Genomic DNA, 18,972 nt, shown 5'->3' on the forward strand with positions numbered 1-18,972 from the left:
GGCCGCTACCTGTGCTGAGTTCCAAAGTCAGGGCACACCCAGGGGTCAACTCCTGACACCGTGAAGCAGTCAGGAGGGGCGAAGTCTGCCTCGGCTCAGGGATTTGCTCAGCAGGCATTGGCCTTCTGGGAACAAAAGCCACAGGACACGTGTTTGAAGAAGTTCCCGGTCTTTCCCCAAACTAACGGTATATCCTTAATAAACCTTGTCTTTTGCACATGGGACACCCCACTCTAGGGTTTCCTCCCTATGCCCGTCCAAATGTTGCTTCCTCCACCAAACTTCCCGTGATTTCCCTCTGACTTTACAGCCCTCCTAGCAGTACTCCTACATCGTGTGTGTGTGTGTGTGTGTGTGTGTGTGTGTGTGTCCTCCTCCACTCCTGGAAACTTGGATACCTCTATGCCCAGAAATAAGAACCCCTGGACCATGCAGGTTCAGTAAATGTTGGACGGACTCCTGGATGGGTGAATACAAACAGAGGACCTTGGGGGACTACTAAGTCCCTCTGACACAGGCAGGTTCAGACAAGTTTCTCCAAGCCGGGAAAGTGTTCCTTCTGCCAAGCCAGAACCTATGAAGTGGCAGGACTGGTCTCGGCCCCTTACAAACAAACAAGTTCTAAATCTTGATCCTTTACAACCAGACAGGTTCTCAGTCACTCTGTCCAGCGACCCGGCCGGAACCCACACTGGCACAGAGCACCTATGACAAATTTTTATCGTTATCTCAGGGCACACATACTTTCCGTGGATTGGAGGTAATGGCTTGTGGGGTGTCTAGTAAATGGGAGACTGTAAACCTAGGCTTCCAACCCAGCTTTCTCCTAGGCCAACATGAAGTTACCAAAAAGGGACACAACAACAGCCACTTTCCCCTTACGTTATCTCGATCTTTGGCATCGTATCATCATTCACCCCAAGTAAGCACTGCTGTAGCCTGAAGGAAAATGTAGTCGTCCTCTGCTCATCCCCTGCTTGGTCTGAGAATGCTTCTTGGCCCTCGCAGCCTCATCCTGTCTCACAGACAGGACCATAGGTCACCTGGGCCCCGGCAGGAAGCCCCCTGACCACTGCCCAACCTAGCAGGGTGCCCTGGCCCCCAGGGAATCGCTGCAGGGATGGAATTGAGGCCATGGGAGGTTTCCAGCTGAGGGAGCTCCGAAACTGGGACATCACTTTGGTTCCAGTAGGATCTTACAGGAAGATCACCCATTGGGTTATCAGGGTCCAAAACCCAGGCCTTGCGGGCTCAGGAACTGGACAGGATTCACATATCCAGGGATCCCTCAGTTGTGGACAGACGTGAAAATCACACGTGGACACTGAGGAGAAACATCCTCACCAATAGCCACATCTTTCATCCAGGTGGTACTGGATACTTTCTGGTACTGTGGAGCCAATTCAAAGGCTGCTTGGGGACTATAAAATTAGAACAAGAGAGTGGGAGTCCCAGGGCCAAAATCCCAAGCACCCCGCAAGCCGCCGTGAGACCGCACACCGGCCTGGACCTTGTGACCGGCCAGAGCCCTCGTGTGGGCTGGGCCCTGGGAGCACAAAGAACTCCCCACCTGCTGGTTTTCTGCGGCTGCCCTTCTCGCTGCCCTGTCCCCTTCTGAGGACCTCTCCCAGGTGTCTGCACTCTGCTCACAGCTGTCCATGTGTGGCTGGAGGGCTGTGCGTCCTCCTAGAATGGGGTCAAACCAACCCTAAGTTCTAGGAAAACCTCCAGGCGGCAGCTGACAGACAGCTGCTCCACACCTAGACAACTCCAAATTCTCAGAGATGTTCCTAGTATCAGCAGAAATCTTCAGTGTTCCGTCTCGAGGGCGCCTCTACCAGCGAGCCTGGTGGCAGCGCTCAGCTGTACCAAAGCTCGTCGGCTCCTCCACGCCCGGTGAGACCCCTCATGGCCACACCCTCCCGTCTCCCACACAAGGCCTCTAAAAAGACCACTTCCTGACATGCTCTCTCAGGCTCATGCACTCGAATGGCAGTCACACTGACAAAAACAATGTGAAGCTTTGTCTTTAAACTAGAATTTATTGGTATATAAAACTCCATTTCATAGATAAAGTGGCACATCTTTGCAGCTTCTATTGCACCAAGTATGGAAGATTAAAAACACAAAAAAAAGAAACATTTGGTTTTGAAAACACTGCAAATAGCCAAGTACAGTACTTTGGTAAACAAAAAATAAAATGGTTCAGATGAACACAATCTGTGAAAAGAAACAACTGAGAGGAAATGAACTATGGACATCAGACAATGGTCACATTTCTCCCCGTCGAGCTCCAGCAATAAGGCAAGACTTGCTAAGTCTACGGATCGTGACCCCACGGAGGTCTTAAATATCTCCAGACTGAAGCTAGAACAAGCATAGTGCAATTAGAAAAAAGAAGGTTCCTGAGCCTGCAAAGGCCCGTGCTCTCCACAGACACACCTGCCCTCCTGCACAAGGGGTTCAGGCCCACCTGTACTCCTACGTCCGCAAGAGGAACACCCGGGGCTCAAGTCTAACTCCCGGCTCCTCCCTTCCTTCTCACTGAGCTCAGTGCTCCTGGAGGTTGCTGGAAGGGTGGCAGGGGAGGCCAAGGGCCCTTCCCGCCATGGAAAATGAACAAGGAGAGTGGGAAGATGTGGGCAGCCCACCAACCTTCTTCAGGTTTTGGTCAAGGGACCTGCCAGGCGATCAAACCGCAGGCCGAGGCTTCTGGCTGAGTTCTAATGACGGTCCCAGACGGATGGTCACGGTGACCTGGGAGCTGCTGACATGCACAGGGGCGGGGGCGGACCTCAGATGTTTCGTCTGGGGGTCATGGCCCTCCCTGACGACCAGCACAGTGAGCGGCAGCAGTTCTGTGGCACGGGGCTGCCCTGCTGAAAACAAAGCCACTGTACAGAAGTTCATGCTTTTACAGAAACATTCTTTGTGATGGCAGCCCCTTCTCCAGCAGCTTTGCAAGGATGCTAACCGTTTTAACCAAGCCAGAAAGCACTCCTAACCAGGAGAGAGAGACTAGGAAGCTTAGAAGATGTGTCTAAGGGCCTGAGGTCACCGGGAGTGAAACCCGGGGCCAGGGCAGGGCAGGGCAGGCCAGCCCGCAGGCCCAGCTCCTCACCGTGGGCTGGTCCCTGGGGAGCAGGCAGAGTGCCCCACGCCGTGCAAGCACTTTGTGACTGGGGTCACCACCTCCACTTCACACCAGTCACTCATGCCCCCTTTAATAGGGGACAGCAGGAGATGTCCCTCAACACGCCACCTAGAAGATCTTTGCTTCAACATCAGCGGAAAAATACAATTTGCTTTAGAGTCAGGAAAACACACCTTGTAAAAAAAAAGTGCCATTGTTAAATCACCTCAGAACAACGGCCAGAAGGCCCCAGAGATTTAGCAGCGCCTGTTCTGAAAGCGGAGGTGAACAAACGGTGACTAGTGAAGACGACCCAACAGGAAAACAGCAGCAGACTCTGAATCTAGGCATTTGCTACAGACATACAGAGCCTTGAGGTAAAAAGGTAAAAAGGTGAAGAGCCACATGTCTGCCCGAAATGGGGGGTCAGAGAGGGCCCCAGAGGTGACCCATGGAGAGCAAGAGCTCCATTTTCATCCCTTCACTCAGGGTGACCGGTCATCAGCACAGACTAGAAATGCCAGTTTCCAGTGACCGACCGCACGCTCGAGCTGACCACTTCAGAGGTAAACTGACAGCATTCTATGTAGACCCGGTAAAACCCAGGCAGAGTCTAGAGTTTCTCAGAATGAGAGAAATTGCACACTGACGACAGGGCCTCACCACCAGGACGGTGCAGTGCCCAAGTCCATCGGATGCCCGCCTACTCAACATGCAAGCGGCCCTCCCCCACGTTGCACACCCCTGCCCCCAGGACCACATCACTTCACTCTGTACACCCCTGGGAGCCAGGGCAGGACGCTGCCCATGACTTGTTCGAAGGTTCCCGGGATGTCCACTCGAGCTGCCCCTCAGGGGAGACCCCAATTCACCAGCCCTCGGGATCAAAATAGATTTGCAAGTGTTTGCAGAGGTTATAAAAGAAACTACAGACAACCTCAGCCGACGTTCAAGATCCTTCTCTCTACCACAATCCCTCCACCGGGCTCTGCTCCTAAAAAATGTGTGCACACGACTAAAAAACTAAATATATATATATGTGTTCTCTCTCTCTACTATCTCCCGATGGCAACTGTGTTATTTAGAAGGTTCTACGTTGTTTTACTATATCTACCTCTCTAATACAAAGCTGTTGCCACTAAAATTTTATTTATTTTGACCTTTAAAAAATCTTGTTTTAAAATCCATAAAACCTTTATATACAGTTTATAAGACTACTAAGCAGCTACAGACCACAGCCCCATCCCCTTTCTCCTGACCTCACAAAAAGCTACCAAGACAATTCCACGTAACATAAACCTCTAATGGTCATGACACAGCACAGAAGCACCTCCTACCAGGGAGTGCACGTAAGACTACGGTACGGACACTAGTCACTGAGAGTAGTCATCCCAGAACCACACACACTGGCCCTCCGTGCTAGCTGCCAATAAAGTAATTTCCAAGTGTCTACAAGGCAACTAAGTATATGTCTCCCATCTAACTCATACTTCAGTGAGACAGAGGCAGTGAAATCTAAATTCACACCCTTAAGCAGAAGAGATCATGAAGTTGGGTACACGTATCCCATTCCTAATAATTATCATATTAAATGCAGACCAATTTTAACTGGAAAACTATGAAATGATAATAAGAAAAAATTACTGAAGCCATATGATTAGTTTTTAAAACCACTATTATTTTACCCCAGAAATGTTGAAGTCTATTATAAGAATTTGCTCATTTGTTAATAAATGTGCTCAATATTCTTTAATAACTTTTTAGCAGCTTCTAGTTAAACCTTTAAATCCCAACAGGCCCAAGACCACCTTCATCAACCACTTAAATAAAGCAAGTCAACTGCTCCTGAGAAGGGGTACCCCTATGCTATTTTGGACTCCAAATTCTGCTGAGTTTCTGGCACACAATCCTGACCTGCCCAAGAGGATCTGGTCACCTGCACTCTCACTCTACCAGACAGACAAGAAAGAGTATTTGCTCAGGAAAGATCGGCCACAGTCAGGAAAGTGTCCAGAGGAGAAAGCCAAGAGAACGATCAACCTCGAGCCCTAGATCTCACTCCCTTGGACACAGTAAGGCAATGGAGACCCTGCCCCTGCAGCCTCAGACTCAGGACTCCACAATGTGCAAAGGAAACATACTCCGCACTTTCCAAATCTGCTAACATTACAAAGCACTATACCAGGAAGAAACCCAAACTGCAATGGCCTGAGAGCAGCTTCAAGAAACCAGAAAAAAATCACTGAAGTCAAGGAACAAAAAATTAAAACACATCATTAAAACTAAAGAAAGCAAATCATCTGCTGATAAGAGCAATTCAATGAATCCAGGGTCAGCCCAGACAATGATTCACCCATTCACTCAACACTTTTTTATGCTTCTTCCTTCCCCTTAGAACTGTTATAATTCTGAAATCTGAGATGGAGAAGTAACTACCTTTTGATTCAGCAGATTTTATTTGTCCAAGTACTGGATCCCCAAAAGGCCAAGACTATCCATGACTGTCCACTTCATACATTCCAGGTTCAAAGTCCACACCCACTGATCAGTCTTAGGACTGACTTCTCTCCAACTCCCAAATCCGTGTTAGAATTGTGGAGTCACACAGCCTCTGCCCTGGTGGTCTAACCTAAGTCGCTGACAACTGCTAGAGTGCACAAGACTTTTTCCAACATCAAAATCCCAGATAGGGCTGGAACAGAAAGAAAGAAATGCAGCATTTTATGGGATTCCATTTTCACAACAGTAAGAAAACTGAGCAACAGGTCAAACTACTTCTCTGAAGGCATCTAAGTCTCGAACAGCAAGGAAGAAAACACAATTACTTAAAACATGAACCTGAAAAGCCTTAGATATTCCTCTGCCCCTACAGCATCAAGTAACTCTTTAGACACTCCCTGTACAAAGACTCAGGAATCTCTTCATTTCTCCCTTTACAACTAGAGGTTCTGCTCTCACACGATCAGAATTACATCATAAGCAGTAACATACTACCTTCTCTGTGTCAAGAAACCAGTACCAAAATAACAACACTACCGATTTTCCAGCAAAGTCCAGGCCTAATTAACAGTCGTCAGGCATATTTATCATATGGCTTGAGCGCAGGCAAACCTCACAGCACCTGCATCCCATCTGAAATAGCATCAGAATCAGGAAGGAGAAAAACGTAGGTGTTGAATTTCCACTCTGACTACAGGCCACAACCTCCATATCCTATTATTTTGGGAAAAATACTTCCTGAATTAATTTCTGATTAACTTGAATTCGTAGAAAATTAAATCTAAACATGTTCCTGAGTTGGAGACTGTTTATAAACTATCCTGTATGTGAATATCTGCTTGAAAGTCAAAGAGAAACAAAGGAAACTTGACATTCTGAATTTCTAGCAATTAATCTAAACTACTTCGTGAACAATTACAGCAAAACTCACCCCAAGTGTTACAGAAAAATCCGAGGGTCACTGAACTGATTTTCAGGACAAATAAAACCACACTTAAAAGGTTTTGCCTGAACTATCCAACCCTAGAACTCAATATTTTAATTACAGAACATGAATGGCTTCAGTGAACTTTCATAAAATAAAACACATCACTAACAAAAGTCTGAGCAAAACAGAGGCAGCTTGAAGGAGACTAACTCAGTGTGTGAGCTTGAGTGTGAGTTTTGTGGGTTGTGTGTCTTTGGGGAGAGGACGGCCTCACTGGAGAGCCTGGTACACAGCGCTCCATTTTCCACTGGCTTCATGCAGCTCCCAAAAGGCCAGAGAGTCAGATGTTGAGAGCAGCAAAGGTCTTCACCAAGGTGACCTGCGTGTTGGCCTCCGCTTCACTGCGGCTGCTGTCCCTATGGCCACTGCGGCTCTCCAGGGCTTTGTGGCGGTGCCTCTCCTCCTGTCGCTTCTTTTTCTCCAGGCGCTGCTGCTCCCGCCTCTGTTTGTTGGTGACCTGGAAAAGAAGGCTGCGGGGTGAGCTGTTGGCACAGGGGACTCAGATGCCGCCTGCTGAAGGCGGCTGCAGGGCTAATGGTTACCAGGGGCACAGACTGCCTCTCAGCAAGAACAGAGAAAAGCCACCTAACAGACCAGAAGTGGTGATTTCCCACCACAGCTCAAATTTACACTTACGTTTCTATCCCCTTGCTGAGCTAGTAAATGAAATCAATTCCATTCTCCTCATAATCCAATATACAATGACCTGAGAAACATTAACCCTGGTTCTGCAAGAGATAATGCTCCAACATGCCACAGGACACCTTTCTCTACATAATTTAATGCCCCAGGTAATCCTAACAAAATCCTCAGAAGCTTATTGCATCTTTACCTCTGCCTGTGGCTTTTTACATTATGCTGCATGTTGGGCTTAGAACTGCTTGGTGAAAGTCTTTAAAATGAATTCCAAAGTCAGTAAAAAGAATGGTGTCATATACCTACTTGCAGGAGTCAGGGGCAGGGAGGGAGACAGATAACCCTTCTGGGAAGCATCTGACAATTTACCAAAAAGCCTTAAAAAGATTCAAATATCCATACCCTTTAATTTGTCCATTCCTCTTCTGGGACTCTAGCCACAAAAAAATAGTAACAACAATGCAAAATACAAAGATTCATACACAAAGTTTCTCAATGGAGATGACTTGTGGGGATTGTGTAACAGATTAACACCAAAGCACCCAGACACACAGTGACACTGGGCAGGAAAGGGAGGCTGTGTGTGTGTACACAGAGGAGGATTTCAGGGCATAGTTCTATTCAGCACCGCACATAGCAAAACAGACAAGCAAGGACCTCCTTCTGCTTCTTGACATCCCCATATGCACTCTCGTATTTTTTTCTACAGTAACTTCTTTTTAGAGCTCAGGAAAAAAGGAGGCACTAATATGAGCTCCAAGTTCCCCACCACTGCCAGTGAATGACAGCAGCCCACCTTTCATACCTTTGGGAGCTGGTTTTTATTTGCTTTGTTTTCTTCACTAGGGCTGGCCCGCTCCTTATTGTTTTCAGTTCTGCCTTCATTTACGCCCTGATTTCCAAAGAGTCTGGTGCCACTGCCACCCTCCTCCCATAAAGGGCCACATTGCTTCAGAACTCGGCCGCCGGACTCAAGGTTCTCCTCTGTATCTTCCAAAGAAAGGTATTTAATTAAAATTGAGAATGTAACAACACACACTGTTAAGTGACTCCAATATCACCTGTCATGTGGAGAACAAGTTTCCTTGAAGCAAAATTCTAACACCCAGACAATACAGTAGGGAACCTAGTGGGGAAATAACCAGTGGTATCTAGAAGATAAATTTAATAACAACCTGCTGACCAGCCTAATCATCAGCTTCCCACCTACAAAGTGTTTTTATTAAACTATTTTTTAACATGCATTTTTAGGAGGAAATCCTTCATTTGCACCTAAAGCCCAGAAAGGAAACAGGCTTCAAACCTGTACTGCCCAAAACAGCAGCTACCAGCCACATGTGGCCATTTAAGTTAAAATTAATTAAATGATATTTAAATTTTAGTTCCTTACTCACTGAGCCACACATGTCCATACACACTATACTGAATGACATAGACACTAGACAGTGGTGTTTTACTGTCACAAAGACCAAGTCCCTGACAGCTTTCTAAGAAAGCACAGCAAAAATATAAAAAGGATAATAAAATACTCAAACACACAGAAAACTATAATGCCAGGAACAGTATCTGACACATACTGGCAATATGTATTTTGTATGTGGCAATACGTGCCATTTTAATAAGCAACTTGTAAAAACAGTTAAGACTCTACATCTTTTTTCCCATCTCCTGAGGCACAGAATTTAACCCAATTCAAGTAAAAAAAAAAAAATCCGGGATGACTGGGTGGCTCAGGGGTTGAGCGTCTGCCTTTGGCTCAGGGTCTGATCCTGGGATCCAGGTTCGAGTCCCATATCAGGCTCCTTGTGGGAGGCCTGCTCCCTCTGCCTGTGTGTGTGTCATGAATAAATAAATAAAAATCTTAAAAAAAAAAAGTTAAAAAAAAATCTTGATTTATCACCTGCTGATAGATGCTAGTATCTAAATATTTCCATTAGAAAAATAAGTTATTTCTCTCTCTATTCTACTTCAGTTAACATTTTGGTTTTCTAAGGGATTTTTCTTTTGAAAAGAATAAAGTCTTCCCTGACACTCTCCATCCCTCCAAGACTGGTTAGGTGGCCTATCCATCCATTTCCCCAGTTCCCTATACCCCCCAACTCCAGTAGGTGTTATTATACCAGTTGATTATCTCCCCTCTGCCCCCCTCAACTCCAGATTATCTTCTCCCTAAGGCAGGGCTAGGATCTCATACAACATGCCCACATGCAGAAAGTGATAAATGACAGTGTAATCACTACCTATGCCTTGATTAAAAACAAATGTTTGGAAAATCACCAATACAACCATTTTGAAAGCTTATAAATATCAATCATGGACTTACTATTTCTTTTCCCCTGGTTCATCTGAAGCATGGCAATTATTGCAGATTCAATATTATAATTTTCAGCTTCCAAGTTCTGGACTATCAAATTAAAATCCTATCCAAGAAACAAAGGAATACTTCAAGACTGGGTATACTCTTCTACCTGCCTCTACGTCAACAACCTGATACACAAGAAGAGGTAACAGTGAGAATTGGGGCATGGTTTCAAGACCTTTTCCATTTAGAAAATGTCTTAATTTTCAATAAGGCTGGTCATCTGAAATAACTAACCATTTAATATAAATGAATTCCTTTACAAGATTGCACTTTTACTAGGGTAAATGTTTAGCTAGTCAGGAAAAAAAAATAAAAAATAAAAAAATAAACCCCACATACTTCCTTAGGATTTTGAGCAGTACTGGGTAAAGTCTAACAAACAAGAGATAAATGAATAAACAGCTCTCATTTAAGTTTTCTAATCAAACCACAAACATCATGAACCTATGCTGGCCCATCGGGTGTGAGCAGCTAGACTGGTACTATGAAACTGGCAGGTAAACTAGGAATAGCAACAGTTGTTCATCCACTGTCATTACTACAGGACAGAAATACTCACTGAACAACCAGTTGCATTGCAAACTTTCTGGACAGCATCTTCTACTTCATCTCTCAGGTCATCTTCAAAGTCAATGCCCTTCGTCTTGATCTTTTCCCTTTTATTTGATTCATCTTGATGAAGCATCTGAAACTAAAGGAAATATAAAGAGTAATAATCATGAAACATACAAATTATGTTCAGCATCTTCAACACAAGAAGACATTCAAATTTCAAAATCATTCTAATATATATTTATGTGGAAAAGATTCCAGGAACAATCTTAAGGACTAGTAATGACTAGGCTAAATTTCATCCAGACATGGAGATTCCAAAACCACAACAGAAGTAGGAAAAAGAATCAAGAAATAGGATAAACTGTAAGAATAGCATCAGCATTCCTATGTAGTTCCTAGATACCAACATTCTGCAATGACCTCTGACTTGAAGCAGCACACATTTGTGTCAGTTGATTTCCAGAGCTGGGAGCTTAGTAACAGAAGCTCACCCAGTGACTTCTGCAGCAAGACAAGATGTCTTGAAGAAGCATTCATACATCTCTCATCTGGGTCCCTAGGCCCTATCTATCAGCAAGCTTCAGTGTGCTGAAGCTCCTGTCCCAGCTGGACAGTCTCAGGTGAGTATGACTCATCTAACCTCACCCGACATCATCTAACCACATGCATACCACCACATGCAAGGGAACCTGGCCATCCAAATTCTAAAAACACAAAGAACAGTTCACATGGTATCCATAAGGCCTTTCCCAACCTAAGCTTATTAAGAATAGCTAAAATCATCCTTCTGGGGCTGATCAGCCACCTTCTCCCTTCCTTTCCCACTAACATGGGTAGATGGAAAATAGGCAAGGACAAATTCCTATTCGTTTCCATGCAAAAGTATAAGCAGAATCCAGCAGTGCACAGTCCATTCCTTATAATCAAAGCCATCCATTATAAAATTATACCCAAACAACCTGGCCATGTGTATCAAGTCTTTAAAATTTATCCAAAGGAAATAATGTCAAATCATGTCAACTACAGAAAGGATTCATGTAAAAGTGCTCACCACAGCGCTTCTAATAGTGGTGAATACCTGCAAACAACCTGAGGATTTCACGGTGTGTGGATGGTTAAATAACCATGGAAAATCCACACAATGATGCTTCATTTCCATTAAAGTAAGGAGCTCAATAAACATTTTCACTACATTATTTAACAATGTTTTGGAGGTAACAGCCAATGCAATTAGCCCTCCTGGCCCCCAAAAAAACAAAAGTATGAAACTGAAAAGGAAGAAGAAAGATTACCATTATTTGTAGATGATATAATTCTATACCTAAAAAAAAACAAAAACAAAAACAAAAACAAACAAAAAAAACAACAAGAGAATCAACCAAAAACCTACCACAAACAAAAAGGATTCTGGCAAATCACATACAAGAATCTAGTATACAAAATATATAAAGAACTCTCATAATGCAACAACAAAAGCACAAATACCACAATTAAAACATGGGCAAAAGACTTGAACAGACATTTCTCCAAAGACATACAAATTGCCAACAAACACATGAAAAGATGTTCAACATCATTAGTCATTAAAGAAATGCAAATCAAAACCATGAGATTATACTTCATACCTAGTAGGATACCCATAATTTTAAAAAGATGGAAGGAAAAAATACCAAGTGTTGGTAAGAGTGTGAAGAAAGTGGAACCCTGAAAAAAAATAAAAATAAAAAATAAAAAATAAAAAATAAAAATAAAAAAAATAAAAAAAAAAAAGAAAGTGGAACCCTGAATACAGTGCTGGTGGCAATGTCAGATGGCACAGCTACTATGGAAAACAATGCAGCAGTTCCTCAAGAAGTTAATAAACACATGACCTAGCAATTCTACTCCTGGGTACGTATCCAGAAGACTGAAGAAAGGGACCTTAATACTACACCCAAATATTCATAACTGCACTATTCACAAGAGCCTAAAGTGGAAATGACCCAAATGCTTATCAAGAGATGAAAGGATGATGGAATGGACTCTATCCACACTATGGAATAGGATTCACTCTTAGAACGGAATGAAATACGGACACCTGCTTCAACATGGACGACCCTTGAAAACATGATGCTAAGTGACATAAGCTAGTCACAAAAGCTCACATACCATATGATCCCATTTATGGAAAATATCCAGAACTGGCAAATCCACACAGACATAAAGCAGACTGGTGGCAGCTCAGGGAGAAAAGGAATAGGGAGTGACTGCTTTATTGGCACGTGGTTTCCTACTGGGTAAGGAAAATGTTCTGGAACTGGATGGAGGAAGGAGCTGCACAGCTTTGTGGGTGTACACAGTGACACTACATCGTACATTTTAAAATATGTGGGTGGCACCTGGGTGGCTCAGTCGGTTAAAGGTCTGACTTTTGATCTCAGGTCTTGATCTCAGGCTCCTGAGTTCAAGCCCTGCAGTGGGCTCTATGCTGAGCATGGAGCCTACTTAAATATATATATTTAATTAATTTATTTATATTTAATTTAATTTATATATATATAGTTAATTTTATGTTACATGAATTTTACCTGAATTTATTTTTTTTAAAGATTTTATTTACTTATTCATGAGACACAGACAGAGAGAGAGAGGCAGAGACACAGGCAGAGGGAAAAACAGGCTCTATGCAGGGAGCCTGATGTGTGACTCAATTCCAGGACTCCAGGATCACGCTCTGGGCCAAAGGCAGGTGCTAAACCACTGAGCCACCCAGGCATCCCAATTTTACCTGAATTAAAAAAAAAAAAAAAAAAAGAATTCTGCAGGATAGCTGGGTGTGCACAAAATTAACATTTTATTAACAACTCTCATATACACAAATGATAAGCAGCTAGGAAATAAAAAGGAAAGATTCTTTCCTTACAATAGAAACAAAAACACAAAACACCTAAGAACAAACTCTGCAAAAAATGGGCAAGATCTATAGGAAGCAAATGCTCCTCAGATCACCAAAAAAGTCAATTAAACAAAACAAAACTAAAAAGGTTTATCAGTCTCTTGGCTAGGAAGATTCAACATCATAAAGATGTCACTTTTTCCTTAAGTTAATCTATCCATTTAATGAGATCCCAATAAAAACAAAATCAAGAGGACTTCCTTTTAACTTGACAACCTTATTCTAATATCTATACATAACACACAAGAAAAGGAAGAATATGCAGGAAATTATAAAGAAAAGTAATGATAAGTGAAAAATTCTACCAGATTTTTTTTCAAGATTTCATTTCTTTGAGACACACACACACACACACACACACACACACACACAGGGAGAAGCAAACTCCCGGCCAAACAGGGAGCCCGATGCGGGGAGCCTGACGTGGGACTCGATCCCAGGATCCAGACCACCACCTGAGCTGAAGGCAGATGCTTAATTAACTGAGCCACCAGGTATAAATCTCTATCAGATTTTAAAATATGCTCTTAATCAAAACAAACACATTAACACATGAACAGAGAGAAACCAGTGAAATAGAACCAACATCTAGAAATAGACCCAACTACATATGGGAATTTTATATGCAAAAAAAGTGGTATTTGAAATCAGTGGAGAAGATATGTAATAATTAAATGGTTTGGATACAACTAGGTAAGTAACCACAAGGAAAAATATAAAGTTGGATCCATACACTCACATACTTATGGGAATATAAATTCCAAAGAGGTACAAGATACATAATTTTCTTTGAAAAAAAACAAAACCACAAAAGTGGTTTTTTCTTTGAAAAAAACAAAACCACATAAACTATAGGAGAATTCTTTTTAACCTCAGAGTATGAAAGACCTTCCTAATTATGACCCAAAACTCAGAAGACATATGTAAAAAAATAAATAAATAAAATAAAATAAATAAAATTTAAAAACCTGATATTTAACCTCATAAAAACCTAAAACACCACAGCAAAGATTGTTGGAGAAGGAATAAAAAGACAAATGGACAGACTGCAAAAAAATATTGGCAGATCCTACCACAGACAGGGCTTAATATGTAAAGGCTCCTGAAAAATCATTTAAAAAAAAAACAAAGGCAGCCCCAGTGGCTTAGCAGTTTAGCGCCACCTTCAGCCCAGGGCGTGGCACTGGAGACTTGGGATCGAGTCCCACGTTGTGCTCCTTGCATGGAGCCTGCTTCTCCCTCTGCCTGTGTGTGTCTCTGTCTCTCTATCTCTATCTCTCTGTCATGAATGAATGAATGAATGAATAAATGAATGAATGAATAAAAGAAATCTTTAAAAAAAAAAGGGTAAAGAAAATGAACACAGCTCACAAAGAAAGGAAATACAAATAGGTTGTAAACCTAGGAAAAGATGCATACACTCACTAATAAGAGAACCACAAATTAAAACCATTAAGGAAACAATCTTTCCTACAGCACTGACAAAGGTTGGAAAATGTGGCACCACGCTGCACCAGCAAAGATGCAGGAAGAGATGTGTGACAAGAGTGGGAGTGCAAACCGGTAAAGCCTCCACAGACAGCAGTTTGGCAATACCTGTCACAATTATAGATGCACATGTCCTTTAATGCAGGAAGGACTTTCTAGGAATCCATCCCACAGGCCCACTCACACAAGTGTGAGAACATGTGTATATATAAGGGCACCACATGTTGTTTCTAAAAGCAAAAGCATGAAAACGGCCTCAAAGTTCATCAGGGAGACTGGTCAAACACATTATAACACTACGTAGCCTTACAGACCGCCATGAGCAAAACTCCAGGCTAGGAGCAATGTGAAAGGCACAGTACACAAGAGTGCATGCAGGATGCTACAACCGGGGGCAGGCAGTGTGTAAAGACAGCAAAAGTGAAATACACATGCAGACACGCACACATCGGCTTGAGATGGGAAGTATCCCCAGGAGATTTTATGGCATGCTGATAATACTGGTTGCATTCAGGCAGGGGAACAAGGTTGGAAGGGCAATTTCATTTTATTTTTGAAATTATAAAGAAAGTTTATAATAAAGTTAGAAAAGGCTCATGAAATCATGTTAGCTGAACACAGCAGGAAACACAGCTACATAAGAATCAAAACAATAACAAAAACTGTGTCCCTGTGGTTGACTCTGTATAATTTTTATTTTCTCCCCTTTTTCTGTGCTTTCTGAACTTCAGATATGAAGCATGGATTAATTTTAAAACACAGAAGTAATTTCAGAATTTTATATAAATTCTATTCATTTAATCAGTCATCAGCTATTCGGAAGAGCAAAAGAATGACAATTTTATCTATCATTGAGGTTAAAAAAGTATTTTCAAAATCAAGCCTACAGATTCTTAAAGACAACTTTCCCTAAAAATATCACTGGTTTGGGGGCACCTGGGCAGCTCAGTCGTAGTGTCCAACTCTTGCTTTTGGCGCACGCTATGATCTCAGGGTCATGGGATCAAGCCCTGCATAGGGCTCCACACTCAGCGGGGTATTGGTTTTAGATTCTTTCCCTCCTGCTCCCTCTGCCCTTTCCCCCACTCACACATGAGCTCATGCTCTCTAATAAATAAAATCTTTGAAAAAAAAATCACTAGTTTTTAGCTCCAGGGCATACAGCTCTTGACCTGGTTCCTCCAGGGCTCAGAAGGGAAGAAAATAGGGGCCTCACTCACATCAGTCTGGAGGTGTGCGGGGGCTTCCGAGTTGTCATTGAGCCTCCGAACGCTGTCATAGTGCTCTCCGCACCGATATGCAATATGTAACTCCCGCACACTGCTTTTCTCCGTGCCACGAATCTGCAGGCAAAAGAAGGGAAGACAGATGCCACCGAGGATCTGGACAGTGTCAACGGAGGGAGGGAAATGCCCCCTGAGTTGTCTGGGAAGCCCAGTCAGCAGGCTCTATGAAGACACGAATTCAGGATAGGCCTGGATGTGCCAGAAGGCTGGGCCAGAAGAACAGGTATTGGACAAGCATCTGCTACGAGATTTGGTGCTACACACCTGGACTCTGGGCCCTGTTTTTAGCCTCTGATTTAATTTGTGGGGGAAAAAATAAAGACTTTCTCTTAAAAAAAAAAAAATGCTTAGGCAACTTCTGAATTCTTTCTCCCACCCATGTTATGTATGCTTCAATATGCTTAACATGTAACTATACAGAAATTCATCCACATGAAAACACATAGTCAAAAGCTGGGGCAGACAGACAAGGAAGTTAAAGAAGCTTATGTTTCAGAGGCATCTGCACCCCTCAGCCCCTCTACACCCAGACCCTTTCTAGGATGGAAGGCCCAGGGCCAGAGGCAGATTTGTTCAGCTTGAATCTCAAACAACTTGCAGCCCTCTTTGAGAAAAAGAATACAAAATTACAAATATTAAATTGCTGGAACCCCTCCCAAGACCTTGAAAGGCGACTATAAAAATGGGGGACTTGACACTCACTCATGTTTTACTGGCTTCACAGTAAACCCACTCATCATTAAAACAAAAATGGCATTTTCCATCAACTACATACTAAGAAACATTAACAAGAACAAACTCAAAAATCTCCCACTTATACCAATTTCAAAACAATATTAGACAGTACTACCACAGTACACAACCCTGAAGGCACTGCTCCCAAGGTAGTCTATGTGAATGGTACCCACGGAGCACAGCCCACAAGAATGGTGTCCCCTGGAGTCGTGCCGTACAGAAGCCCTAATGGCCAGCCTGGATTTGCCCCTAAGAAACCACCACCTCCACAGAAACTCTGAAGCAATTCCCAATCTCTGCCTTTAAAAGCCCAGTAACTGTTTCTTTGTTACAACTCCAAAACATCAGCACCTCCTTCTTGTTTCTACTCAAAGTCCTAGGAAGATACTGCCCTTATAATTCAAACAGTATCTGCTCTAAAAACACAGCAAAAGCCATGGAACAGGCAGGAACCAAGCAAGTCTAGCGGTCAGAACCACAGAAATTTCCTCCAGGTAGAATGCTTAGGTCTCAAAGTACAGAGAGTCTGGTTTTGACACATAATAGAGTACCATTTACCTCCCAGGAAGAGTACTAGAAAAGGAAAACTAGAATCAATTACAAAACTAGTTGATTAGAATCTTTGAATGACATTATCCCTAAAGCACGCACTTATTTAAATAATAGTACTATATATACATTACGAATAGGAAAAAAAAAAAAAAAAAGCCTGGAAAAATAGTCACCAAATTGTTAACTGTGATGTTACAGGGAAAGAGATTACAGGGAACTTTTACTTTCTACACTACAGGAGTCTACACTATTCACAGAAGCATATATTCCATGCGTAACCAGGAAACGATGCAGGTTTCAGTATCCCCATGTTGCTAGTGCAAGCCTACTCATTATTCATGCAAGAGCTCTTACCCAAAACAGGAGCAACCAATGTAGTTTCAATTCTTAAATTTTAGAAAATGCTTCAATGGGGAGTGGGAAGATGGAGGAGATCCAGTGCACAGTTCCATTGTACAGGAAATATATTTATTTTAAAAACATATACTTTCAATGTTTTGCAATGCATGAAAAATCACTACAGAAATATATTTGGGAAAAAAAATTTTAACTATGAAGAAATTATCTTCCACAGCTACCTAGATAACCAAAAAACCTTAAACAGTTATGGGGGCCCTTAGATGGCTCAGACAGTTAAGCATCCGACTCTTGATTTCAGCTCAGGTTGTGATCTCAGGGTTGTGGGATCGAACCCTGCATTCAGTGCAGTCTGTTTGTCCCTCTCCCTCTGCTCCTTCCCCATATTCTTTCTCTTTCTCTCAAATAATTAAATAAAATCTGTAAAAAAAAAAATAGTTATCAGTGGAGGGAAAGGCAGGCTGTGGTTACTAAGTTGGCACAGAATATTTCTCTTCAAGAATAGGGTCATTATGCTATATATTCAAATGATCGCGATGACTTCTGCTAAACAACAAAACATTAATGACAAAAAAAATGGGACAATGACAAATTGGCTCTAAGAACATCCTTAGAAAGAGAGTATCTCACAAAATATTACAGTGTTCTCTAGTGTCAGTACATCTGACAACACTGCCCCAAAAAACAATACACATACAATCACTGTCTCCCTATATCTTGCACCAACCCACGGAGTATCTAATTTATTCTGTTGTAATATAATTTTGTTAAAGGATATTATGATAGGTGCAAAAGACTGTATACTTCCATTTATATGAACATTCTGAAAAGGCAAAACTGTTAAGAGATAAATCATACATTATATTAGTGGTTACAAGAAACTAGGGATGGGGAGAGGGAACTGTGACACAAAGGGGCATGAGGTGACTTTTTGTAGTAGTGGAAATATTCTGTGTGTTGACAGCGGTGGTAGTTATGTGACGGACAAAAACATAGAAGTTTATAAGGGTGAATTTTACTATATGCAAATTGTCTCTATAAGCTTTACTTTTAATGAGCAAAGGCTAGAAATAAACAATTTACAAAGGAATATTATATGCAGGTGGTATATTTAAAAATGAGGGGAAAAGGGGCACCTGGATGGCTCAGTGGTTGAGCATCTGCCTTTGGCTCAGGTCGTGATTCCAGGATCCTGAGATCGAGTCTCACATCAGGCTCTCTGCATAGTGCCTGCTCCTCCCTCTGCGTATGTCTCTGCCTCTGTATCTATGTCTCTCATGAATAAATCAATAAAATCTTTTTAAAAACAATGAAAAGTCATCATTGCCTTTATGATAACAGAGATACATAAGTATCTACACATATACATGGATGTGTCTACATGTGTGTAGATGTGCTTCAAGTATGTAAGAAACCACTTACATGTGATTTACAAGTGATACATCC

The 18,972-nt window shown here is 42.4% G+C and overlaps 1 protein-coding gene across 4 annotated transcripts in view; it reads right to left on the reverse strand.

Moving 5' to 3' along the window:
• Positions 1–4,783: 4,783 nt before the first annotated feature.
• OTUD3 (OTU deubiquitinase 3) overlaps positions 4,784–18,972 on the reverse strand; it is a 28,883-nt gene continuing 14,694 nt past the window's right edge. For 2 of the 4 annotated variants that reach the window (XM_041766570.1, XM_041766568.1), the window contains exons 4-8: positions 15,817–15,939; positions 10,178–10,309; positions 9,580–9,676; positions 8,062–8,246; positions 4,784–7,077 (exon numbers count right to left, since the gene is read on the reverse strand). In XM_041766570.1, coding sequence (XP_041622504.1) covers positions 6,901–7,077; positions 8,062–8,246; positions 9,580–9,676; positions 10,178–10,309; positions 15,817–15,939 — 714 coding nt within the window. In that variant the 3' untranslated portion in view covers positions 4,784–6,900. The remainder of the gene's footprint in view (positions 7,078–8,061; positions 8,247–9,579; positions 9,677–10,177; positions 10,310–15,816; positions 15,940–18,972) is intronic. The other 2 variants (XM_041766569.1, XM_041766572.1) reach the window with 2 other exon arrangements.

Source organism: Vulpes lagopus, chromosome 8 (assembly GCF_018345385.1).
Source record: "Vulpes lagopus strain Blue_001 chromosome 8, ASM1834538v1, whole genome shotgun sequence".
Classification (NCBI taxonomy): Eukaryota; Metazoa; Chordata; class Mammalia; order Carnivora; family Canidae; genus Vulpes; species Vulpes lagopus.